The sequence below is a fragment of the Gadus chalcogrammus genome, chromosome 6 (assembly GCF_026213295.1).
Source record: "Gadus chalcogrammus isolate NIFS_2021 chromosome 6, NIFS_Gcha_1.0, whole genome shotgun sequence".
In the NCBI taxonomy this organism is placed as follows: Eukaryota; Metazoa; Chordata; class Actinopteri; order Gadiformes; family Gadidae; genus Gadus; species Gadus chalcogrammus.
The window spans coordinates 3,212,648-3,238,769 of record NC_079417.1 but is presented as its reverse complement, the minus strand read 5'-3'; the positions used below and the strand labels follow the sequence as shown (position 1 = coordinate 3,238,769).

The window sequence follows — 26,122 nt, the reverse complement described above, 5'->3', positions numbered from 1 at the left end:
ATCAAAGACTACAGGAGAGCAATGGGGGTGGAACTTGAAGTACTCAAAGTCTCAGTCCCAGGTGTGGAGGTGATTTAAAGCTTTGGATGGCTCACTGATAGCACACAGGTAGCATTTGGAAATTCTTTTTTTCTTTACTTTGGGTTAACTTGGTTGCTTTTATTCCATTAGGCATGTTCTTATTACTTATTACTTCAGGCAATCCACTTACGGTTCTTTAATTTAGAACATGCTCTCTATACTGCTGTCACTGAGGCTGCCTCTCTCCCTCTCTCTCTCTCTCTCCCCCTCCCTCCCTCCCTCATTCCCTCCCTCCCTCCAGGCCAGAGATGGGCAACTTTCATGATAAAGAGGGCCACATTTTTCATCATAACCATCAGAGGGCAACATGACTGCACACTTCAACTAAACGTGAGCTGAGAGAAGCTACACAATTTTGAATTTGGTAGATATGATTTCCTGTATTCTGGTGCATTTTGGGGATGGCCACTACCTAAGAAATCGTCCAAAATCATATCCCGGTATGTTAATTTAACCAACATACATTCATTTCATGTTTTCCATGCTCAAACAGCCACATGAATGGTCAGTATTTTGATCAGTGCATAGGGGTCACATACATCTTCATTCAATCATGTCACAAAACTGAAAAACCTTGGCCCAACATTAAGTGCAAAACCTCAATAAACTCAAACCCAACAAGCATGATATTCATTGCAATTGTAGTAGTTGTATTGGCGACTTAAGTGGATATCTTTAATGACTGATATAGTTTCTAAGCAAACTAGACACATGGGTTTGCCTTTGAATTCTATGAATTCTTCTCATTTTTCTTGACCGAGTTTTCTGTAACTCGATCAATTATTATTATTATTTATTTATTTAGTTTTTTTAGGTATTTTTTTTAATTATGTGCGGGCCTGACTGAGTGAGGATGCGGGCCGTATGCGGGCCGTATGCGGCCCGCGGGCCGCCAGTTGCCCGCGGGCCGCCAGTTGCCCATCCCTGCTCCAGGCAGTACACACTTCTCCTACTCTCTAGCCCGTGGAAATAGTATTGGATGCGGCTTCAGCTCCTCCAGAAGGATCCATCACGGTCGTCAGAGACTGGGAGGTGATCCCCCGTTACATTACTGGGTCAGATCAACCTGCAGTTGCTTAACAGGCTGTGGCCACCTGTGTCAATGGAAATAGCTGCTGCTCCTTGCCCAGAAATGCTGCAGATCCAGTTTAATCTTTATGTCAAGATCACGCAACAGGAATGCTGCGCTTTGCTTCGTGTTTAGCTCTTAGAACCACGTAATTATTTTGCTGGGTTTGTTGTGCCCTCGTAAGCCTATGTTTATTAAGTGTAATGATGCATCCCTGATGAAAGTCTGGGACAGAAGATAGGCGTGTCTCCTATTAGTCTTGTACTGCAAAGTTTGTCTGGATGTACTGTTTGGCTATTGTACCCATAATGTACATCTTGATTTTTTTTCTGTACAGTGAAGATTTGGAAAAATAAAAACAAGACATTTCTTCAGAAACCACAAGTGCAAATTACTTCAAATGTCGTACACATGCCCTAGGGCCTAGGCTTTACTCAGATCCTTATTGGGATCTTGATCAAACAAACTAGATACACAAGTAGAAGCCACCCCCCCTTAATAAGTGTGCCAAGTTTTGGGCCAATAGCTTCAGGAATTATATCAAGGTGTGAATTTAAAGAAATGCTTAGCTAAGGGCTAATGCTGAAAATTGTGCAGCAACGGCATTTGATCTTGAACCCATGGCTCGGATTTACTCAAAATGGCTTTGGGGGACACTCATCTCATTGCCCCAAGTAACGTGCACATTCGGATTTCTGTAAAAAGGTGGTCGGGGTTAACCTATTACAACTAAATTTAAAGATTCCTATGCATTATATGTTGATGATTGACTGTATGTTATTAATACACTTTAGCGTTTTCCCCTGTTTGATTATTAGGCTCCAATGGCGCTCCAATAAACACTTGTCATCGGCAGATAGTTACGACATCAATGTTTTTACATTTATCTCCTGGTTTACTTGGGTTGTTCCCGTTGAACATTTTTTAATCGAAAAAGAAGCTTTTGACTTTGTTTGGCCGACCAAATGTCGTTTAGGACATCGGCGACCAGTTACCACATCAATGTTTCCCAGACTCATTTATTTCCTGGTTCAACAGGGTTTTTCCTGTTGAACATTTTTAAGTGAAAAAAAAGCTTTTACCTCTGTTTGAATGTCATTTAGGAATGCTGTCGAGCTCACTTTGGTTGTGAAATTAGCAAGCTATTTAAGTTCCCCCACAGATGAGGAAATAACAGAAACCAGACGCTTAACTGATAGGATCAACAGGTACGGGCGTTATTTTTTATGTATGGTTGCTATCTTTTAAAATGTGTAGTTGCATACTTTTATTTGAGCTTATGTTGTTGAACGTTTTTAGTTTAACAGCTCACTTTTCTTCTAGGATGCTGTCTTTCCTGTTTTTCGCTGTGGCTTGGGTTGCCTGCCTGGCAAAATGTGAGAAACAGATCCACCATGCTGTTACAGAAGACTTTACTAACATTTATTATCTGGCTTATCTGTTATTTGAAAGTTTTCTCTTGGGGATAGCTAGTCGGTACTCAATGCTACTTAACTTTAAACTTGGACTGAATAGTCTGATAGATTTCCCTTAGCCATTTGTTTGTGGGTCGGGATCTAGAAGTTCAAGTTCTTTACTTACCCAGAACAAGCTCTGCTACTTCACTGTATGACTGCCATGATTGTTTTATAAGCTTTCTCTTTGGGCTGGCTTTTAGCCAGTATCCTGGGCCATGTTTGGCCGGACTGGATAGTCTTCTAGCCATTGGTCATTTGTTCATGGATCTGATTCTTTTATACAATTCCAGATAGAAGGAGGGTAGCAATTATTTGCATGATACGTTTATGCATTATTTTGTTTTCGTTCCGAAACACTGTTTCTTTGAAATTACAACTACATTTACACATCAGTGTAAGTCCTTATATCATCAATATTATACTGAAGTTATGCCTACTAAGTTATGTATTGTTCCTCTCTCTTTATCTTCAGCCAATGAGTACTACTCATACTCTCCGGCCCTTGGATCAGGTAGTGGAACTCCCTTCTCGTCCAAAGAAGAAGGAAGTATCACAGGCGTGAAAGTCTGGGAGAACCCTAATAGTTACATTACCGGGTAAGACATAGTAGCTCTCAGTCTGACTGCATCAACACTAGCTTAACACAGAGAGCAGCACTTCTGGCAAAATGGAGGCATGTCAGTTTGATCCTTTGCTCCTCCTGGTCAAGAAAGTATACTCTAGACTAAAGCAAGACTTTAGTCTAGACTAACTCTAGACAAAAGCAAGACTGTCTACTCCTTGGGCCATATCTTGCATCCAGCGCAATTGACTTTCTACACTGACGCATGTGTGGTTGCTAGTTTGCAACTGGCGCGGAGCGTTCTTTTCCTTCCACCGCCACGCGTCGGTAAATGAGGGAATGATCTTGCGCCCCAAGGGGCGGTTCAGCAAAGGGAGGAGGCGTGTTCTGGCGCAAACGTTCCCTGGTGCTATTTTGCAGTTTCAGAAAACAATTCCGCCACAAACCAGGAATTACCTGCGCATGCATAATGTTGCTTGTGCACCTCGTGCATACACTTTGCTTCTCTCATCTACCTAGCCACACATTCTTGGTCAATTATTTGGGAAAGAACAGCTGCTACGGCGGTAATATGTTCCTACTTTTAAATCCATGCATTTGCAAGTACAGCAAACACATATTTTTTTAACAAAGACATTGTGTACAAGCCTATAACTTTTAAGATTGAGTATTTGATTGTGCGAAAACATTGTTTTACCGCGAGTGAGTGTTAAAAAGAATGAATCAATGTGTTTGTATGTTTCACAGTTGAAGTTGTTTGTATGTTTAAAAAATAACTAATGATTGCGGGTGCGCGGGCGTGCGTCCATCTGTTTAAACGCACGCAAACTAAACACGTAACGCATAATACAGTCCATGGCAATGTATATTAACGGGGTGACACGGGCATATTAGGAACACAAGACGATAACGATAATGCATACAATACTGGCAAGAAACAATGTTTGTTAATGTATTGTGTATATCATGAAATAGAACCAGAGTTACCGCATATCATATGTGTGTTAAGTTTTCTTTGCCGAAATTTACTTGAGGAATCAGTATTTCTGAAGTTGTGGAAGAAAACGCTATTCCATGTGTGAAATAGGCCATATTATTTGGCCATAAACTGAGCCATTTGAAGTTTAAAATTCATGTGGTCATGCATCTGTCTCATCGGAGACTGCAAACGCGCTGTCAAACTATCAAATTGTCAGATTTAAATGCGCTCATGGCTCTTAAAGGGGATGGGAGCTGGCACTCTCATTGGTTTATTGCACTTTACGCCCAAACCACACCTACGGGTAATTATGCTATTTGAGGGCAACCCTTTTTAGATTTGCGTTGGGCGCAAGAGTAATTTATCCGCCGGTATAATCATCGCCATAGACCCGCCCACAAAGCTACTTGCGTTTGGCCCTTCTCACTCGCGTTTCAGACTGTAAAATAGGGCCCCTTGACTTCTCACATTTTACGAACCCACCCTCCCTAGATTAATGTGATTTTTATTGTTAGGACTATAAGTCATTATTGTTATCATTATTTTACAACATTAAAGATACCTATAGTGTGAGTGTGTCTGTGTTTGTGTTATTTAACGCACTTGTTCTATGCTGTTACAGTTTTTACACGGTTTGCCCATGTTTTACTTCTAGTATCCAGTTGCGTCATGGAACCAAATGGGGCCATCTTAACGGTCGAGTCACCACCAGTGAAGAGAGATTGGACCTATTTGTAGGAGAAGCCATCATTCAGGTTAAAATACATCTATACTATCTTCTTGTAAATCACTGTCCTGGCAAGCATTGGTAAATTTTTTCATGTCGGCCCTCATCAATGTACTTAGCACTTATTTTTTACTCCTACAACAGTTAGATGTATTTTGATGTCAGTGTGTTAATATTTCAGGTGTCTGGTAAATACAGCCCATCCAACTACATCTATCAGTTGATTTTTGTGACCAACAAAGGTCGTGCTCTCATCGCAGGCCAGCCATTACAGGTTCTCTTTCATTTATTTACTTCATTGTTAATTCTTATAATTTTTGTATTGAGTTATTAAAAAAAAAAAAAATTTTTTTTGCAGAACTCCTTTAACTTTTACCCCAAGCATGCGGAGGCGGAGCTTCTGATGCTGAGTGGGCGGTTCAATAGCGCTGGGATCACATCACTGGGAGCCCATTGGGGGAGGCTCTATGGGGTGGACCCAACGGCAGATGACGCCATGGAATGACTACTCGTCAACCAAACGCTTAAAAGTGCATTGGACTTTTGAGTTTCTATGATTTCCTATTTAGCAATAGAACCCAATAAGCAAAATCATTTTTTTTTTACTGTGAAGTGATTGGAATGAACACAGGAATGAGTTGTGAGGTGGGTTGGTTGTAATCAAACCACTTCATTAATGTTTGTAGTAATGTTTAATGCATCATTCTCATAGTGCAAATTTAATCCTAACTTATACTTAATGTACCTATACACTAGTCTCTAAATTGTATGCAAGGCTTATCGAACTTATATAACCATATGCCTATCTCAATTTATTTAAGTAAAAAAAATTAGGGTTAGAAAAAAAAAGTGGTCCAAAGTTTGATCAAATTTTGGACCACTTAAAACCCTTTCATATATTTTACTTATCAAATAAATTGAAATTTTCTTTTCTTCAAGAAATTCTAACGGCCACACCATCCACCACAACCTTGCTCCCAGAACATATTGTATGCCTCCGATTGAAACCGTCCCTCGCCAAATTGTACCTTTCCCTTCAGGGGTCAATCCTCAATACATGTGAGCTCTGCCTTGAGACTTTTCTTTCAAATTATGGCTTGAATAGGGGTCTGTTTGCCACGGCTTTCAATTAAAACTGTATGTCTTCACTACATAAACCCTTTTTTATTTCTTGCATTTGACATTAAGGCTATTTGAAAAATTATCTGTTAATGATTGACAGATGAATTCTTCCTTTGCAAATCACTATGAAGGGCCCACATTTGATCGGTGGTTTATAATAAACTTTCCTTGCATTTCTAAATGATGACTCTGCTCTCGATCTATTCATTCTGCTAATTCTCTACAAAAACGGTTTTATCTATACTAAACACATTCTACGCATGTAGCTATCTTTGGCACAAAGTCATAGTGCCAAGTAATATGTAAACATCCTCAGAAGCTTCAGATCTTAAAACTACTCATTGGATTTTGCTGTCTTGTTGTGCTTTCGGGTTCCATTAATGAATGCTGATAAGATAACAATGGTTATAAAATAAGCTTGCTATTTAAGTTCCCCCACAGGGGAGGCAATAACAGAAAGCTGTGCGACATCTCACAGATCCCATCAACAGGTAGTGTTGTGATCTTTTAAAATGTGTAGTTGCATACTTTATTTTCCCTGATGTTGATGCTAATTAAAACGTTTTAGTTTACCAACTCACTGTTCTTCATTCTAGGATGATCTCTATCCTTTTGTTCGCTGCGGCGTGGGTTGCTTGCCTGGCACAATGTAAGTTATAGATCCATCCGGCTGCCACAGAACACTTAACTAATATGTTTATCGGTTTTATGAAAGCTTTTCTGCTAGTCGATACTCAATGCTACTTAACTTTTAACTTTGATGGTGTTCCTTGAGCCATTTGTTCATGGGTCAGGTTGCATGAGTTCAAGGTGGAGGAACTGCAATTTTTATTTTTATTATTATTACTAGCCAGCATTCTGGTTCTGGAGTGGCTGAACTGGATAGGCTTCTTGCCAGGTGTGATAAGTCCAAGGGTCCGATACAAATATCAGATAGACGGCAACAATTTGTATTATATTGTCCATTTGGCTACACATTTACATGTCAGTGTAAGTCCTTATCTAATACATATTATATTGAAGCTATGCCTAATAAACTATGAATTGTTCCTCTCTCGTTATCTTCAGCCAATGAGTTCGCATCGTACTCCCCAGCCGTCGGATCAGGGCTTGGAACTCCCTTCTTGTCCTCAGGAGAGGGAATCATCACAGGCGTGAAAGTCTGGGAGGTCCCTAATAGCCACATTGCTGGGTAAGACGTACTGTACCTCACAGTCTGGCTGCATCAACAGGATTAGTTAGGATTAATATGATTTTTTATAGTAATGAATATGAATAATTATTGCTATTATTGTTTTCCAATAATAAAGATTCCTGTGTGTGTGTGTGTGTGTGTGTGTGTGTGTGTGTGTGTGTGTGTGTGTGTGTGTGTGTGTGTGTGTGTGTGTGTGTGTGTGTTTGTTTCTGTTAATTAATGCACTTGTCTTATGCTGTTACACTCTTTGCACGATTTTCCCCTGTTTACCTTCTAGCATCCAGTTGCGTCATGACAACAACTGGGGCGTTCTTCTTGGTCTCGTCAGCCCCAATGAACTAAGCATTGACCTATTTGAAGGAGAGACCATTACTCAGGTTAGACTGCGTCTAAAGTATGTTCTTGTCAATCAATGTCCTGGCAACCATTGGTACATTCAATGTACTTTGCAATACTGTTTTACCACTAAAACAATGAGATGGCTTTTGATGTGCGTGTGTTAATATTACAGGTGTCTGGTAAATTCAACCCAGAGGACCTGATTTGTCAGTTGATTTTTGAGACTAGCATGGGACGTGCTCTTATCGCAGGCCAGCCAATACAGGTTCTCTTTCATTTATTTATTTCCTGTTCATTCTTATCTTTATCCTTTATTTTTATTTAGTTATTGATTTGTATTGTTTTTCTCTGTTGTTGCAGGTATCCTTTAACTTTTACCCCCAGCATATGGAGGAGGAGCTTCGGATGCTGAGTGGGACGTTTGATACCATTGGGATCACATCACTGGGAGCCCATTGGGGGATAGTCACTCCCGGCACAAACCAAACGTTTAAAATGAATACTACTGAACTACACGTTTAAAAGTACATTAGACTTTTGAGTTTGTATGATTTCCCAATTAGCAAAAGAGCATTATAAGCATATTCTGATTGTTGTTTCAGCAAAGTGATTGGAATGAACACATGAATGAGTTGTGAGGTGGATGTGGTTTGACCACTTTAATAATGTTGGCAGTAATGGTTAAGGCTGCATTTTTACTTTGCAAACCAAAACTTATCTGCAACTCATTTGATCCAACACTCGTCCTTTAATCACCTTTGCCTTCAATGGTCAATCCTTGTTGTGGGTGAGATCTGCTTCTGCTCCAAAAAAAATGTGAACACAGCATTTATTAAAAAATGTCTTCACTACATTCACTCTTTTTTACATTTCGTAAAAAAATAAGCTTTTAATGAAAAAAAACAAAAATGAAAATGTGGTCCTTCCTTTGCAAAGCACTATGAAGGGCCTCATGTTTGATCTGCGGTTTATAATAAACTTGCCCTGCCTAACTGAACGATGTCTCTGCTCTCGATCTTTCATTCGGCTAATGAAAGATTGATTTTCAAATCAGATTTTGGTTTCTGCAAAGCGATTGGAATGAACACATGAAGGAGTTGAGGGGTGGATGTGGTTTGACCTTGGTTTGACCACTTCAGGCTGCATTTTATATTGCAAACTAAAACCTAACTACAACTTATTTGATCTATACACTAGTCTATTAATTACCTTTTCATTCAGGGGTCAATCCTGGATAGATGTGAGATCTGCATAGTTTAAAATATTTTAAACCCTTTAAAATTTCTAAGAAATTATATTTTAATGATTGTCCTTAAAATAATTTGTGCATATGAATTATATCTTTGCAAACACTATGAAGGGCCTCATGTTTGAATAGTGGTTTAATAATAAACATTGCCTTGCCTAACTAAAGGAGGACTCTGCTCTTGATGTTTCATTCCACTAATTCTCTACAAAAACAATTGTATAGACTAAACATATTCTACACATTTCAGTCATAATTAAATATCCAAATATCTCAGTGGTTTTTGCTGTCTTTGGTTTTGTGTTGTGTATGTCTCATGTTTTATTTCCTTTGACGTCATATTAAATGTCATGTGTAGATAATCATTTATATAAAAATTGGATCACAAGAAATGCAAGGACAAAATTTGTCACTTTGTCAATATAAATATATTATAAAATCATATATGATTTTCACATTTGTGGAATAAACTTCATGACAAATTATTATTTTATGATAATCTGCCATGAAAATTATAATAACATTTGAATAATCTTCATGGTCTATTGCTTTATTGCATCTGTATTTGAAGGAATTCATGCTGCGGAGAGAGAGTTGTCAATAAAACGATTTGAAAGTGCGAATAGAGTTGTCAAAATGACAACAACAACCATGTCCAAGCAATAAAGTTGGGTAATAATAATAATAATAATAATAATAAAGTAGGCTACAATAAACAATAAAACACATTGCTTAATTTTATTATAGTTTAGAAGCCCAAGATAGTTTCAGTGATATAGTGATATATATTTAATAATTGACCGAGGTGCGAAGTCTGATGTAGTCTCAGGGGATTGACCTCCATTGTAAAATCTTTAAAGTTTTTAAGTAGAATATTTTCAAAAGTATAAAACATTTTAATAAGAAAATTAATAGCGATCAATTCCAAGGTAACATACCCGTTTAAAGTGGAATGGTGTCTCTAGGTTAAACATTGTGGAATAAATTAGGTCCCAAAGTTTGTAGAGAAATGGTTACCACTTTGTTCCACAGGACCCGTGTCCGACATGAGCCGGGCCGATGGAGAAAGCCCAGTAGAGCAGGGGTCTCCAAACTTATTCACTGCGACACCTAAGTCTCCCCAGGACCCAAATGAACAAGAATTCATCATAGATGTTCACAACGCCTCCAATTATGAACTGCTGACAAAGAACACAACAAACAAGGAATTTAAAATGCATATGAAATGTTTTAATTTCATTAAAATGCACATCACAGCAATGTGCCGAGTGTAATGTTACATTTCTCATCACTTCCTTACGAACTTCAACTGTGAACTTCAAACTGAGCAGTGACCTTTCTTCATGAAACGTAAACTCATATAACAGAGGCATCGTCGCAGCAGACCCTGGCTCTTCTTGTTTGAGTAAAATAAGAGGATTATAATAATAAGAAGTTGAGCTTGGAACAGTTCTTGCCGATAAATATGACGTTGAGTGATAAACTCACATGATTGCGTATAGGCTCAGTTCCATCATTGACATCATCCATAGTTAACTTCCAAAGGAAAGTATGTAACATTGCAGTCTATAGTTATAGGCACTTGTCATTGGCAGACAGTTACTACATCCATGGTCCTTCGAATTCTTACATTTATTTCCTGGTTTACTTTTGTTGTTCACGTTGAACAATCTCAAACATTTTTGAAGTGAAAAAAATGCTTATGCTTTTGCATAAGCATTTTTCATTTATGTTTCATTTATGAATGCTGATAAGATAAAAACGGTTGTAAAATAAGCTAGCTATTTAAGTTCCCCCACAGGGGAGGCAACAACCCAAAAGCTTTGAAACATCTCACAGATCCCATCAACAGGTATGACTGTGATCTTCAACATGGATGGTTGTGATCTTTAAAAGTGTCTAGTTGCAGACTTTATTTGCCCCGTTGTTGATACTAATGAGGAAGTTTTAGTTTAACAGCTCACTGTTCTTCAATCTAGGATGCTCTCTATCCTTTTGTTCGCTGCGGCGTGGGTTGCCTGCCTGGCACAATGTGAGTTATGGATCCATCCGGCTGTTACAGAACACTTGACTAATATGTTTATCGGTTCTGTGAAAGCTTCTCTGCTAGTCGGTACACATTGCTACTTAACTTTTAACTGATGATCTTCCTTTAGCCATTTGTTCATGGGTCAGGTTCAAGAAGTTGAAGTTGAACTGCAATTATTATTATTTCATATTTTATTTTTACATATATTATTATTACTAACCCTGTCACAGAACACTTTCCTCATATATGTATCTACTACTGTGTGAAGGCCATGACGGTTTTGAAAGCTTTGTCTTTGGGCTGGCTATTAGCCAGCATCCTGGTCAAGACCTGGATAGGCTCCTGCCATGTATCATAAGTCAAAGGGTCCGATACTCAGATACAAAATTCCAGATGGAAGGCAATTATTTTTATTGTTTTATTATAGTTGTTGTTTTTTATTCCGTTTGGTTACACTGTTTCTTTAAAATTACAATCACATTTTCATGTCAGTGTCAGTCCTCATATCATATGTATTATGCTGAAGCTATGCCGACTAAGCTATTGATTGTTCCTCTCTCTTTATCTTCAGCCAATGAGTTCTCCTCGTACTCTTCGGCCATCGGATTAGGGGCTGGAACTCCCTTCTCTGCCAAAGGAGAAGGAAGTATCACAGGCGTGAAAGTCTGGGAGCACCCTAATAGTCACATAACTGGGTAAGAGATACTGTACCTCTGTCAGTGGCTACATCAACACTGGCTTACCGCAGAGAGGAGCTTGTCTGGCAAAATGGATGCATGTCAATTTGATCCTCTGCTGAGCTCCTCCTTCTCAAAAAAGTATACTCTATGCTAGAGCAAGACTGATTACTCCTTAACCTTTCCTGTGTAATGAATTTGTGTCATATTTTTGAATAACGTCATTTTAGGACCCCCCTCCCCTGTTTATTATGATGTTTGTTCTATGCTGTTACACTTTATACACAGTTCTCCCATGTTTTATTTCTAGTATCCAGTTGCGTCATGGCGCCAACTGGGGCAGTGTTCTTGGTATTGTCACCACCAGTGAACTGAGCATGGAGCTATTTGAAGGAGAGGCCATTGTTCAGGTTAAAATGCGTCTATGCTATGTTCTTGTCAATCAATGTCCTGGCAACCATTGCTACATTTCTCATAAGGGCCTCACCACTGTACATTGCACAACTGTTTTACTACTATAACAATGAGATGGCTTTTGATGTTTGTGTGTTAATATTACAGGTGTCTGGAAAATACAACCCCGTGGACTACATCTATCAGTTAACTTTCAGGACCAGCAGAGGGCGTTCTCTCATCGCAGGCCAGCCATTACAGGTTCTCTTTCCTTTATTTATTTCTCTGTTCATTCTTATCTTTTTTGCATTGAATTATTGATACTTAATTTATGTCTGAATAATTTTTTTCTGTTTTTGCAGGTGTCCTTTAACTTTTACCCCAAGTTTGCTAAGGCGGAACTCCGGATGTTGAGTGGGCGGTCCAACGGCGAAGGGATCACATCCCTTGGAGCCCATTGGGGGATAGTCAATCCACGGGGCAACACAGGGGCAGACCAACCATGAAATGAATTGAACTACACGTTTAAAAGTAGATTCAACTTTTGAGTTTCTATGATATCCTACTTATCAATAAAGCATGATAAGCATGTTCCGATTTTTGTCTCTGTGGAGTGATTGGAATGAACACAGGGATGAGTTGTGAGTTGGGAATGGTATGAACACTTGACGAATGTTAACTAACTGCTACTTATTTTATCTATGCACTAGTATCTAAATTAAACTCAAGGCGTATTCAAGTTAAAGTAAGCCTATCTCGATTATTTGATTTGTAAAAAAGGTGTTAAGTGGTCCAAAGTGATCAAATAGTTCAAGAAATCATAACAGCCGCACCATCCACAACAACGTTGCTCCCAGAACATATTGAACGCCTCCAATTGAAATCCATCCCTCTGCAAATTGTACCATTTCCTTCATTTCATCCCACCAATTCTCTACAAAAACAATGGTATCAACTATACATATTCTACACATGGAGCTATCTGTGCCACACGTTCATGGGGCCAATTCAAGTCATATTTATATATCCTCATAAGCTTTAGATCTTAAAACTACTCAGCGGTATTTGATGGCTTTGGTTTTGTGATGTGTTTGTCGCATGTTTTGTTTTTCTTTGACCTCATAATCTATGTCATGTGTGGACAATCAATTAAGTAATAATCGGATCCCAAAGGAACGTAAGGCTTAGAAGACTAAATGTTTAATCTATATACTTTTGAAATGTGTTTTCTTTACAAAAAAAATTATACATATTTTTGACAACTCTCTCCGCAGCATGAAATCCTTCAAATATAGGTAGCCTACAAAAAAGCAGTAGACCATGAAGATTATTACAATTTTATTAAAATCTTCATGGCAGATTATCATAAAATAATCATTTGTCGTGAAGATTAGTATTAAACTAGGCCTATATATAAAAACCACATTTGATTTTGTAATAAAATATATTGACAAAGTGACAAATTATGTCTTTAAAGCCTTGCATTATTTGTGGTCTCGTTATTATTTTATTGATTTTCCACACATTTAATATGAGGTCAAACAATGCAAAGCACGAGACACACACAGTTTGGCCACGCAGGGTTTTCATTTGGAGGCGTACAATAAGTTGTGGGAGGAATGTTGTGGCAGTCCTTAGGATTTCTTGAAGACTAACTTTAACAGGCCTTACAATTTAGAGACTAGTGTATAGATAAAATGAGTAGTTTTATCTAGTAGTAACTTGCAATATAAGAATGACGCCTAAACCATTACCACCACCATTAGTGAGGTGGTCTAAACTTTCCCATCTCACAACTCATCCCTGATTTCCTTATGATTATTGTGCTCTAGTGATGTGATCCCAGCGCCATTGAACCGCCCACTCAATCAGAAGCTCCGCCTCCGCATGCTTGGGGTAAAAGTTAAAGGACTTCTGCAAAAACAGAGATAGGAAGCAATTCGGACATGATAACTCATTGTAGAAATAAATATGGATAAGAATGAAGAGGGAAAAAAAAGAAAGAAAGAGAACCTGAACTGGCTAGCCTGCGATGAAAACACGTCCTTGGTCACAAAATTCAACTGATAGATGTCGTGTTATGGGTTGTATTTTCCAGACAACTTTAATGTTAACACACACTAATCATAATTCCATCAATTATTATGGAAATAAAACAGTTGTGCAAAGTACAGTGATAAGGCCTATATGAGAATTGTTCCAATGGTTGCCAGGACATTTATTGACAAGACCATATGATGGACGCACTTTAAAACTGAATAATGGCCTCTCCTTCAATTAGGTCCAATCTCTGATGCTCACTGGTGCGGCCGCGACCGAGAACATGGGCCCACCTATAGTGCCATGCTGCATATGGATACTAGAAAAAGATAACATGGGAAAACCGTGTAACAGCACAGCACAAGTGCATTAATTAACGCACGCACTCACTCACTCACTCACTCACTCACTCACTCACTCACTCACTCACTCACTCACTCACTCACTCACTCACTCACTCACTCACTCACTCACTCACTCACTCACTCACTCTCACTCACACACACACACACACACACACACACACACACACACACACACACACACACACACACACACACACACACACACACACACACACACACACACACACACACGCACACACACATTAAAACACACTATAGGAATATTTAATGATAGCCGTCATAATAATAACAATAATGATTTATAGTCAAAACTATAAAGATCATATTAAATAGGAGAGGGGATTTCCTGAAATGTTGTTATTCATAAATATGACACAAACTCACAGCATGGCAGAGGTTAAGGAGTAAACAGTCTTGCTCTAGTCTAGAGTATCATTTCTTGACCAGGAGGAGGCGGAGCAGAGGATCAAACTGACATGCCTCCATTTTGCCCGACAAGCCGCTCTCTCTGGTAAGATAGTGGTGATGTAGTCAGACTGAGAGGTACAGTAAGTCTTACCCAGTAATGTAATTTCAGGGTGCTCCCAGATTGCCACGTCTTTGATACTTCCTTCTCCTGAGGTCACGAAGGGAGTTCCACCACCTGATCCAAGGGCTGGAGAGTAGGAGTAGTACTCATTGGCTGAAGATGAAGAGAGAGGAGCAAATATAGCTTAGCATAGCTTCAGTACAGTATAAGGCTTTACACTGACATGTACATGTAATTGTAGATTCAAAGAAACTGTTCAGCCAAACGGGAATTAACAAACAACTAGTTGAACAATACAAAACATGGAATTTGTATCTGGGAATCGGACCAACTGATTTATGACGCATGGCAAGAAGCCAATCCAGTCTAGCCACTCATAGGTGTGGACCAGAATGCTGGCAAATAGCCAACACCAAGACAAAGATCCGACATGGCCATCACACAGTGAAGTAGGAGAGTGTATATGTATATCAGCAAAGTGTTCTGTAAAAAAGTTATTAATAACAATAAAATAATAATAATTGCAGTTCCTACACCTTGAACTTCTGGAACCTGACCCATAAACAAATGGCTAATGGAAGATTACCGGACTAATCAGTCAAAGTTAAATCATCACTTATCACTTACATTTTGCCAAGCCGCAGCGAACGACAGGATAGTGAGCATCCTAGATTGAAGAACAGTGAGCTGTTCTTCAATCTAGTAAACTAAACATTCTCATTGGTGTCAACATCAGGGCAAATAAAGTATGCAACAACACATTTTAAAAGATCACAAGAATACCTGTTGAAGATCACAGACATACTTGTGAGCTACTTCGAAGCCTTTGGTCAACCCCTAACAATAAAAGCTTATATCCATTATCATTCTTTAAATGACTGGCTAGCAAACAAAAGCACCAGATTTTCTTTCACTTTCAATTCGAATAAACTTAAAGCACAAAAATAGCATGATGCTTCTCAAACACCACCTCCCCCCTCGCACAGAGTGGGGCTGGGTGGTGTTTGTGGCCATCCTACACTACAGGGGTTCCCAAACTTTATCACCCCGGGACCCAGATTGATAAAAAAACATCATAAATGACCATAACATCTACATTTATGAACTACTGATAAAGAACTCAACAAAACAGGAAATTTAAAATGCATATGAAACGTTTGTATTTCATTAAAAGGTAAATCCCAGCAAAGTGCAGAGTGCAATGTTGCGTTTCTCACAACTTGATTTCGAACTTGCACTATGAACTTGAAAGCTGAGCAGTACGCAGTACACTCTCTAGGTCAGCTGGAGTGGGGAGTGCGGTCAAGTACATTAAGTACATAGAACACAAACAAAATTCCACCAAATATCACTATTCTAATAACATTAAGAGCTAGAGATAACATTTTATACAACACTTAAATTATGAATTCAAATGTTTTCAATAAATGAAACATTGAGATTTATTTAACATAGTTAGTTATTATTAAAGTAACAGTGAGCTGTTAATCTAAAACCTTTTGTGGACATCGTCTACTGCGGCCCACGCATCATTTAGGGTCATTGACCTCTTTATATTGGGTCGTCCACCAATAAGATGAGCATATGAATGACGATTCTCTATGGATTAATTTTCCTTATTAAATTAGAAGAGCGTTCTTTTTTTGCTACACTGTCTTTTCAGCTCAGATGCTGTGCAGCTCCTAAACTCAGAATTCTGAGTTTAAAATCAGAATTCTGAAATTAAATCAGAATTCTGAGAATAAAGTCAGAATTCTGACATGAATCTCAGAAGTCTGAGAATAAAGTCAGAATTCTAACATCAAAGTCAGAATTCTGAGATTAAAGTCAGAATTATGGGTAGGCTACCTGTAACGAACCAAAGACTATGAAAATCACTTTAATCTAATTCTGAGATTAAAGTCACAATTCTGACTTCAATCTCAGAGTTCTGACTTTAAACTCAGAACTCCAAATAAATACACACACATGGCCCTCATCCTCTTTCTCATAAGCTGTGATTGAGATGCAGGCAAATTTAAAACACAGCCACAGCAGGTTTTGCTGCATTCCATTCCATTTCCAGGACTGATGTCGGGGACTTTCCTTGTGGGCGGGCATTTGGGTGAAACATGTCGAAGGGTTGGGGAACTCCGCCTCCCCGTGCCAGTCAGGAAATGATGTTGTTTCTCTCAACACAACAATGCAGGACTACACAAATGTGAAGTATTTTTTAATTTTTTAGCATTTTTCTTGCAACCACTGTACAACATAAGGGCTTCTCTCTCCCACCCAGGTTTTTTTTAGGGAGATTATTTTGCAGGCAGGTGTAATCAAAACCGCAGTCCGGCCTCAGAGCTCCCATTAGGTACAACCGAGGTCACCTGGTTTTTACTACAATTCCAGTTGATGCTTCACAAATGCTCATTCCCCATAATAATAAACAAATAAAATTATGGCACATTTAAAATATTCATCGTTTATTTAGCTTTATTAATTACTGTATCAATGAACTCAAGATACAATAAGTGCTGGTTATTATTTAGCAATGACTTTATTTGAATAATGACTACATCCAACCACAAAAATCTAAATTTTCCATTTATTGAATACACTTGAATTCATAATTTAAATCTTATATTACACTCTTATTCTTCTAAAAGTGATTATTGGTGGGATTTGGTTTGTGTCTGTGTTGTTAATACACTTAACCGCACAACCCACTCCAGCGGACCTAGCGAGTGTACGGCTTACCGCTCAGTTTTCCAATTCATAGTGCAAGGTCGTAATCAAGTGGTGAGAAACGCAACATTACACTCGGTACTCGGGATTTCATACACATTTTGAAATCCTCGTTTGTTGGGTTCTTTATCAGAAGTTCATAAACGTAGATGTTATGGCAATTTATGAGGAGTTTATGTGGGTACTGGGGCTACTGCAGTAAAGGATGGCTTAACAAATACCATCCAGCCCAACTCTGGAAGAGAGAGGAGGTGCTGATTGAGAAGTATGCTGGTATTTTTGTAGAGGAAAAGCTGGTGCATTTTATCTATCAGATAGTCATTCAAAGAATGCTGAAATGATGACAGCATTGTTTGGGAAGTATATTTAAGTCCGACACACAGGTTAGGCGGTAACCAAATGCTTCGAAGCAGCTCACAGGTACGGCTGTGATCTTCAACAGGTTTGGTTGGGATCTTTTACAATTTGTAGTTGCATACTTTATTTGCCCTGACGTTGATACTAATGAGAAGGTTTTAGTTTAACAGCTCACTGTTCTTTAATCTAGGATGCTCTCTGTCCTGTTGTTTGCGGCGGCTTGGGTTGCCTGCCTGGCAAAACGTAAGTAATCGATCCTTCCTGCTGTTTCATTACACTTTACCAATATGTTTATCGTTTTTTTTGAAAGCTTTCCCTGGAGGAAAGCAAGTCGGTACTCCATGCTACTTTACTTTGAACTTTGACTGGATGTCTGATAGTCTTCCTTTAGCTATTTGTTCATGGGTCAGATGTTCAAGGTGTAGGAACAGGAATAATTATTAATATTATTTTATTTTTTAGTATTGTTATTACTAACTCTGTTACAGACCACTTTGCTCGTAAACGTGAACACTCTCCTACTTCACTGTGTGACGGCCACGTCTGTTTTGAAAGCTTTCTCTTTGAGCTGGCTTTTAGCCAGTACCCTGGTCCATACCGATGACTGGTTGGACTGGATAGTCTCTCCATTGGTCATGAATCAGCTGATGAGAATCTCAGATACAAATTCCAGATGGAAGGAAGAACTGCAATTATTTGTGTTGTTTTATTAGTTGCTAATTTTTTTTTCCCGTCGGTGCATGTACTTATGTCACATATATTATACTGAAGCTATGCTAAGCTATATATTGTCCTTCTCTCATTATCTTCAGCCAATGAGTACTACTCCTACTCTCCAGCCCTTGGATCAGGTAGTGGAACTCCCTTCGTGACCTCAGGAGAAGGAAGCATCACAGGCGTGAAAGTCTGGGAGCACCCTGGAAATTACATTACTGGGTAAGACTTACTGTACCTCTCAGTCTGACTACATCTACGCTAGATGACCAAGAGAGCAGCTTGTCTGGCAAAATGGAGGCAAGGTCAGTTTGATCCTCTGCTCCTCCTGGTCAAGAATTTGTACTCTAGACTTAACCTTAGTTTTGGAAATCCCCTCCCCTTTTTATTGTGATTAATATGATTTTTGTAGTTAAAACTTGAATGATTATTGTTATTATTATTTTACAACATAATAGATTCGTAAAGTGTGTGTTTGTGCGTGGGTGTCCCTTTGCGTGGTTATTTTATGCTGTTAAACTTTTGACACAGTTTTCCCATGTTGTTCTTCTAGTTTCCAGTTGCGTTACGGCACCAGGTGGGACCGTGCTGTTGGTCGTGTGGTCCACGCCCCACTGAGATTGGACCTATTTGAAGGAGAGACAATTACTCAGGTTAAAATGCGTCTCTACTATGTCCTTGTCAATCATTGTCCTGCGAACCATTTGTACATTTTTCATAAAGGCCTTATCACTGTACTTTACACAACTGTTTTACTATTATAACAATGCATAACAATGTTAATATTACAGGTGTCTGGAAAATACCACACATCCAACTACATCTATCAGTTGATTTTTGTGACAAGCAGAGGACGTTCTCTCATCGCAGGCCAGCCAGTTCTGGTTCTCTTTCATTAATTTATTTCTCTGTTCATTCTTATCCTTTTACTATTGACTTATTGATATTTTATTTATGTCTGAATTGCTTCCTTTTTTTTTCTTCTGTTTTTGCAGAAGTCCTTCAACTTTTACCCCGAGCATGCGGAGGCGGAGCTCCGGATTTTGAGTGGGCGGTTCAACAGCGCTGGGATCACATCACTGGGAGCCCATTGGGGCTTAGCCCCGGAGGGTTATGGAAATAGTACTTCCTAACCAAATGCTTAAAAGTACATCCGACTTTTGAGTTCTGAAGTTTTCCTATTAAGCAATAGAACACAATAAGCATAATCAGATCTTTCTGTGGTGTGATTGGAATCAAAACCCGGATGAGTTATGAGGTGCGTCGTGCGTGTGGTTAGACCTCTTCACTTATGTTGGTAGTAATGGTTGAGGCTTCATTCCTATGTTGCAAACTAAATCCTAACTACTAATAATTGCATCTATACACTAGTCTCTAAATTGAACTCAAGGCTTATTAAAGTTACCAAAAGTTTGATAAAATATTTTGTTGTCTTCAAGAAATCCTGATGATCGCATCAACGATCGATCCTTCTCCCAGAACATATTGTACACCTCCAAATTAAAACCATCCCTGGCCGAACGGCAACCTTTGGCTTCAGGGGTCAATCCTTGATACATGTGAGATCTGCCTCAACACTTTATTCTTTTAAATCATGGCTCAATTAAATATCCACAGAAGCTTGAGATGTTAAAACTACTAAGGAATTGTTGCTGACCTTGGTTTTGTGTTAGTGTGTCTGGTGTTTTGTTTTCTCTGACGTCATATTAAATGTCATGTGTGGAAAATCAATAAAAAGATAATGGCATTTCAAAAATGTAAGGCTTAAAAGACTCAAAAGCACTGGAAACAAATAAATCCGACCTATGACCTTTTGCTAATAACAGTGACCTTCCATGAGGCATTACACCTGTTGGAGCCATTTCTGCTGTTTATGATTTATTTGTGATATTTATATTGTTTGGTAATTTCTGTTATTTTGGAATATTGTAAGTATCGCGATCTAGACTCTGATGTGATGTTTGGTGTAGCCTGTGTCACAGGGTGCTTAGTGTTGGGCACCGTTTGGGCGTCTAAGCCCCGCCCTTCTTGGTGATTCACCTTTGCTTACAGGTAACAGGTGGTGGGTTGTTTTGAATGAGTTGGCGGGTGTAGAAGGACACAGTTTTTGACCGTGGTCTATATCGTGTTTGTTGCAAACCCTAAGTTGTGTACAATAAAAGCGAAATACTGAACTCGCGTACTGAACATCTATCTACCCTCGTCAAAGTGGATCCATGCGAAATCGCGTTGGATGCCACAATATAAGTCAAAAACTCTCCGAATCAATCAACAAGCCTCCGTGTCAGTCTGTGGAGTTCAGCCAAGGAAACAAACTTTCGCAAACAAAGGACTTTGCCTGTTTTGGATTGCCGATACAAAGACAACGCATTAGAAGGATTGTTTGACGCATCCTACAGCAGTCCGTGAGTAAAACGTTTGTTACAGAAATGGAATACCTTATTCAAACCACAGCCAACTATTCCGAAGGAGATTGTAAATATTGTCCTAACAAACTGACTGCAAATGCTGAAAATAGATCGCTGAAAGTAGCGACAAATAATAACTAAAACGGAGTTAAATCTAACTGTGGAACTTTAACCTGGAAAAAGACGTGGATTGAAAAATGAAGCAACTAAAGGATTTAATTGCGTCCCGACGTGCAAAACTGGGAATATGTACGAGAAAAATGAAGAAAACTAAGGTTCTTTTTGATGGACACTCAGGTGTTGAAATAATAAGCGAGAGCATTGCTGCGTTAAAATGTGCAATGAGTGAATTTAAGGAGGCGCACGCATCCAGTGGCGGCGCCAGGGGGGGGCTAGGGGGTGCTAGAGCACCCCCTAGATTGGCCATAGCACCCCCATAGCACCCCCAAGAAAATAATGGTTTATTTATTATTGTTATTTAATTTCATTCTGAGTTCTTAATAAAATGTATTGTGTGATAATAATATTTTAATCACAAAAGAAAATAACAGATTGAAATAAACAGATTGTTCACGTAGCACGACAGACACGTTGCGTGCGTGAACATGATTGTTCACGATGAGTAGGCTAGTAGGCTAGTAACAGTAATCCCGGCGATCGGTCTATTTTAAATCAAGCGTTCACAAAATCACGAAAATGGATCGGCTCTTTTTGAAAGCATTTCTGACTCTTTGCCTGTTTAAATTAATTCTATCTGACATTCTAATCTGCCGTCTTTAGTTAGAAGTGTATTGAACTTGGTATGTTTAGTTTAATTTGTCGCTCATGGTAGTGGTGACCTGGTAGTCATCTGGCGCAAACTTTAATCCACACACTGAAGTAAGTGAAGTATTTGGGATTACGTTATCTATAACATGCTGCATCCATTTTGACCGTCGGAGATGAACGCGGCTTTGTGCGCGTCCGTCAGAAGTAGCCTAATGACAATAATAATACGATCGATTTGAATGGCGCTTTTTATGTACCCCAAAGACCCGTTAGAGAGCAAACGTGTAAACATATGTGACGATATGGTGGGGGGGTGTTGTAGTAGAGAAAAATGCGACTCATATGCTATCACCCTAATTTCATAGCACCCTCAGTAAAACGCCGAGCACCCCCATAGCACCACCAGAAAAAAATCTCTGGCGCCGCCACTGCACGCATCCGTTCAAGCTTTGATGTCCGAGGAAGAGAAGGAGACGGATCCTACTGAATGGTATGAACCTAAAATAAATGACTTTGAAAGCTACGTAAATCATATGGATGAGTGGACACATTCTAAAGTAGAACCACAACGATTGGATTTACAAACAGAAACCGCTCTACAGAGTGAAATTACGCCCGGAGACAGTGCGTCTAGGATTGGATCAAAGACCTCCTCCTCCTCTCTCTCATCCATGCGCGCACAAGCAGCTGCGGAGAAAGCAGCCCTTGCGGCCACTGCAGCAGGGCTGCAGCAAAAGCACGCTCTCGAACTTGAGCAAGCACAACTCCAAACCAGAATGGAGATGATCGATATTAAAACTAAAATGGCTGCAGCTGATGCCAAATTGAAAGCTTTAGAAAGTTACGATTCAAGTGTTCACCTTCAATCCACTAGTGACTTTACATCACACATTCCAGGTGACGGGATGAATGCATATTTGGAAAGCTATGAGGAGAAATCTCCAGCTGAATTCACAGGACTGGGTGATGTTCCTAAAACACCTCTCCAGAGAATGATTGAAGAGGCACCAAAAACAATGTATCTCAATACTGGATTAACGGTTCAAACAGAAGCACAAGCACAGACTTCAACCACCGTTAATGTGGACCAGCCAGCAAGAATTCGTGATCGGATAGAACATGAACATGTGACCCCCCCTCTCGATCTGCAACCTGGACTGCCACACAGTCCACTAAACACACAGAATTATCTTGCAAATTTAATCATTCAACAACAAAGACAAGCCTCTCTGCCAATAAGAGAAATACCTGTTTTTAATGGTGATCTTTTAAGCTACCGTCCATTTATTCAGGCTTTTGAACATTGTGTGGAAAGAAAGACAGACAGTGACCTCGACCGTCTTTATTTCCTGGAGCAATACACATCTGGTCAGCCAAGAGAGCTTGTTCGTAGCTGTCTACATATGAATGCAAATGATGGGTACGTAGAAGCTAAGCGTCTGCTGAATGCTCACTTTGGAGATCCGTATCGCCTCACAAATGCCTACATTGAGAAGGCCCTGGCATGGAATGTCATTAGAGCTGAGGACGGAAAAGAGCTGCACAGCTATGCCCTGTATTTAAGAAGCTGTTGTAACGTAGCCAGAGACCTGTCGGAGATGTCTGAGCTTGACACCCCATCCAACTTAAAGCTGATCCTGTCAAAATTACCATTCAAGCTACAGGAAGGATGGAGAGTCAAAGCATGGAACATACAGGAAGACACGCAGAGAAGAGCAAGATTTTATCATGTTGTGGAATTTGTTGAAAGGCAGTCAAGAATGTTGTTAGACCCAGTGTTCGGCTCTCTCCAACAGTCACCTGCTAGAAGCATAAAAACACCTGAACAGAGGACTGTGAGCAGGAAAAGTTTTGCTACCACAATCACTCCAGTAGTAACTCATGCACCGCTGAGCGAGGAGGGAACCAGAGAACCAGAGAACCTCTCAAGAGTGGCGTTCACAAAGCCATGCATCTTCTGCAAAGGAAACCACTTCATGGAATCCTGCCACCAGATGGCAGCAGAGCAACATACAGAAAAGGTTCAGTTCTTAAAAGAAAATGGAATGTGCTTCGCTTGTCTTATTAAAGGTCACACAAGTAGCGCATGCAAGAAACGTCTGACCTGCCAAACATGTCAGAAAAAACACCCGACGATTCTGCATATCCATATACAACAAGCCTCAATCCAAAGGCCTTCTGCATATCGGGGCCACACTAGCCATAGTGGCCAAGTGGAGCAGTCCACCATCACCAAAACCAGAAGTAATTCAGTTGCTGTTGCATTGGCTACGAAGCATACTGGGGCCGGTGTGTCTGACTGTAAGCTTGCCATTGTGCCTGTGAAGGTAAAGAGTGTGAAAAGCAACCAATTCATACAAACCTACGCATTCCTCGATCCTGGAAGCAATGCATGTTTCTGCACAGAGAAGCTGATGGAAGATCTGCATGTTGAGGGCAGAAGAACTGAAATCCTACTACGAACAATGGGACAAGAAAGAGTTGTGAATACTTACCATGTGAATGGATTAGAGGTGAGCAGCATTGATGGAACAGACTTTATGCACTTACCTGAAGTATTCACACAATCCAGAATCCCAGTGAGCCATGAGAACATTGTTGCACAGAAGGACTTGCAGAAGTGGCCATACTTAAAAGACGTTCAACTTGCAGCCATTAAAGCAGATATAGGTCTGCTTATCGGTGCCAATGCCCCACGGGCACTGGAGCCTTGGAGTATCATTCACAGCCAAGGAGACGGGCCTTATGCTGTCAAGACCCACTTAGGATGGATCATCAACGGACCATTGAGTGGTGGTGCACTTACTGATGAACGTGGCCGACCGTGTGTCTCTTCCAACAGAATCTCTGTGACAAGATTAGAGGAACTGCTGGTCAAGCAGTACAACCTGGACTTCCCGGAAAGGGCTTGTGAGGAGCAACCTGAACTGTCTTTTGAAGACAAGAAATTCTTGAAAATTGCTGATGAGTCAACTGTGAAGAAAGATGGCCATTATATGATGCGACTGCCCTTCCGGGATGAGAACTTGACCATGCCAAACAACAAGACTGTAGCAGAGCTCAGAGCCATGGCGCTGCGGAGGAAGCTCATGAAGAATGAGTCATTTCGTTCAGACTACAATAAGTTCATGAATGCAATGTTTGACAAAGGCCATGCTGAGCAGATACCAGATGACCAATTGTCAAGAAGCGATGGTAGGGTGTGGTACATACCCCACCATGGAGTATACCACAAGAAGAAAAACAAAATCCGTGTAGTATTCGACTGCGCTGCATCATTTCAGGGCACCTCACTCAATCGTCAGTTACTGCAAGGACCTGATCTGACAAACACACTCCTGGGCGGCATACTCGGATTCAGACAGGAACCAGTGGCCATTATTATGGCAGATATTGAGGGGATGTTTGATCAAGTCCGAGTCCCTGAAAATGATGCTGACTTCTTGAGGTTCCTATGGTGGCCTCACGGCAATGTCGACCAACCCCTAGTTGAGTACAGAATGGTAGTACACCTTTTTGGCGCTGTCTCCTCACCAAGCTGCGCCAACTACGCTTTGAAGAGAACTGCCATTGATAATGAGGGCCAGGTGGACAGAGACGTTCTAAATACCATCAGAAACAACTTTTATCACCATGGTTTTTGCTACAATTCCAGTTGATGCTTCACAAATGCTCATTCCCCATAATAATAAACAAATAAAATTATGGCACATTTAAAATATGCATAGTTTATTTAGCTTTATTAATTACTGCATCAATGAACTCAAGATACAATAAGTGCTGGTTATTATTTAGCAATGACTTTATTTGAATAATAACTACATCCAACCACAAAAATCTCAATTTTTCATTGATTGAATACACTTGAATTCTTAATTTAAATGTTATATTACACTCTTATTCTTCTAAAAGTGATTATTGGTGGGATTTGGTTTGTGTCTGTGTTGTTAATACACTTAACCGCACAACCCACTCCAGCGGACCTAGAGAGTGTACGGCTTACCGCTCAGTTTTCGAATTCATAGTGCAAGGTCATAATCAAGTTGGGAGACACGCAACATTACACTCGGTACTCGGGATTTCATACACATTTTGAAATCCTCGTTTGTTGGGTTCTTTATCAACAGTTCATAAACGTAGATGTTATGGCAATTTATGGGGAGTTTATGTGGGTACTGGGGCTACTGCAGTAAAGGATGGCTTAACAAATACCATCCAGCCCAACTCTGGAAGAGAGAGGAGGTGCTGATGGAGAAGTATGCTGCTATTTTTGTAGAGGAAATGCTGGTGCATTTTATCTATCAGATAGTCATTCAAAGAATGCTGAAATGATGACAGCATTGT

The 26,122-nt window shown here is 39.7% G+C and overlaps 4 protein-coding genes across 7 annotated transcripts; all 4 read left to right on the top strand.

Annotated features, from left to right (window-relative positions):
• Nucleotides 1-351: 351 nt before the first annotated feature.
• Nucleotides 352-6,257, top strand: LOC130384718 (zymogen granule membrane protein 16-like). 2 transcript variants are annotated; one of them, XM_056593038.1, is made up of 7 exons: nucleotides 352-411; nucleotides 2,254-2,358; nucleotides 2,474-2,526; nucleotides 3,080-3,203; nucleotides 4,804-4,903; nucleotides 5,057-5,149; nucleotides 5,234-6,255. In XM_056593038.1, the coding sequence occupies exons 3-7, from the start codon at nucleotides 2,475-2,477 to the stop codon at nucleotides 5,378-5,380; spliced, it is 516 nt and encodes a 171-aa protein (XP_056449013.1). In that variant the 5' UTR covers nucleotides 352-411; nucleotides 2,254-2,358; nucleotide 2,474; the 3' UTR covers nucleotides 5,381-6,255. The 2 variants fall into 2 exon arrangements, with proteins under 2 accessions (XP_056449013.1, XP_056449012.1); XM_056593037.1 differs by lacking the exon at nucleotides 352-411 and having other exon boundaries at nucleotides 1,923-2,358; nucleotides 5,234-6,257.
• Nucleotides 6,258-6,424: 167 nt separating this feature from the next.
• LOC130384925 (prostatic spermine-binding protein-like) lies at nucleotides 6,425-8,722 on the top strand. 2 transcript variants are annotated; one of them, XR_008895941.1, is made up of 7 exons: nucleotides 6,425-6,488; nucleotides 6,594-6,646; nucleotides 7,066-7,189; nucleotides 7,470-7,569; nucleotides 7,704-7,796; nucleotides 7,892-8,318; nucleotides 8,418-8,722. XR_008895941.1 is itself a non-coding variant. In XM_056593326.1 (6 exons), the coding sequence occupies exons 2-6, from the start codon at nucleotides 6,595-6,597 to the stop codon at nucleotides 8,051-8,053; spliced, it is 531 nt and encodes a 176-aa protein (XP_056449301.1). In that variant the 5' UTR covers nucleotides 6,425-6,488; nucleotide 6,594; the 3' UTR covers nucleotides 8,054-8,352. The 2 variants fall into 2 exon arrangements, 1 of the variants encoding a protein (XP_056449301.1); XM_056593326.1 differs by lacking the exon at nucleotides 8,418-8,722 and having other exon boundaries at nucleotides 7,892-8,352.
• Nucleotides 8,723-10,590: 1,868 nt separating this feature from the next.
• LOC130384855 (zymogen granule membrane protein 16-like) lies at nucleotides 10,591-12,758 on the top strand. Its single transcript, XM_056593234.1, has 6 exons — nucleotides 10,591-10,629; nucleotides 10,757-10,809; nucleotides 11,378-11,501; nucleotides 11,794-11,893; nucleotides 12,045-12,137; nucleotides 12,239-12,758. Exons 2-6 carry the CDS (start codon nucleotides 10,758-10,760, stop codon nucleotides 12,380-12,382), a joined length of 513 nt encoding a protein of 170 aa, XP_056449209.1. The 5' UTR covers nucleotides 10,591-10,629; nucleotide 10,757; the 3' UTR covers nucleotides 12,383-12,758.
• Nucleotides 12,759-17,911: 5,153 nt separating this feature from the next.
• LOC130384876 (zymogen granule membrane protein 16-like) lies at nucleotides 17,912-20,795 on the top strand. 2 transcript variants are annotated; one of them, XM_056593273.1, is made up of 6 exons: nucleotides 17,912-17,951; nucleotides 18,079-18,131; nucleotides 18,701-18,824; nucleotides 19,156-19,255; nucleotides 19,394-19,486; nucleotides 19,598-20,795. In XM_056593273.1, the coding sequence occupies exons 2-6, from the start codon at nucleotides 18,080-18,082 to the stop codon at nucleotides 19,733-19,735; spliced, it is 507 nt and encodes a 168-aa protein (XP_056449248.1). In that variant the 5' UTR covers nucleotides 17,912-17,951; nucleotide 18,079; the 3' UTR covers nucleotides 19,736-20,795. The 2 variants fall into 2 exon arrangements, with proteins under 2 accessions (XP_056449248.1, XP_056449247.1); XM_056593272.1 differs by having other exon boundaries at nucleotides 17,926-17,973.
• Nucleotides 20,796-26,122: the final 5,327 nt, after the last annotated feature.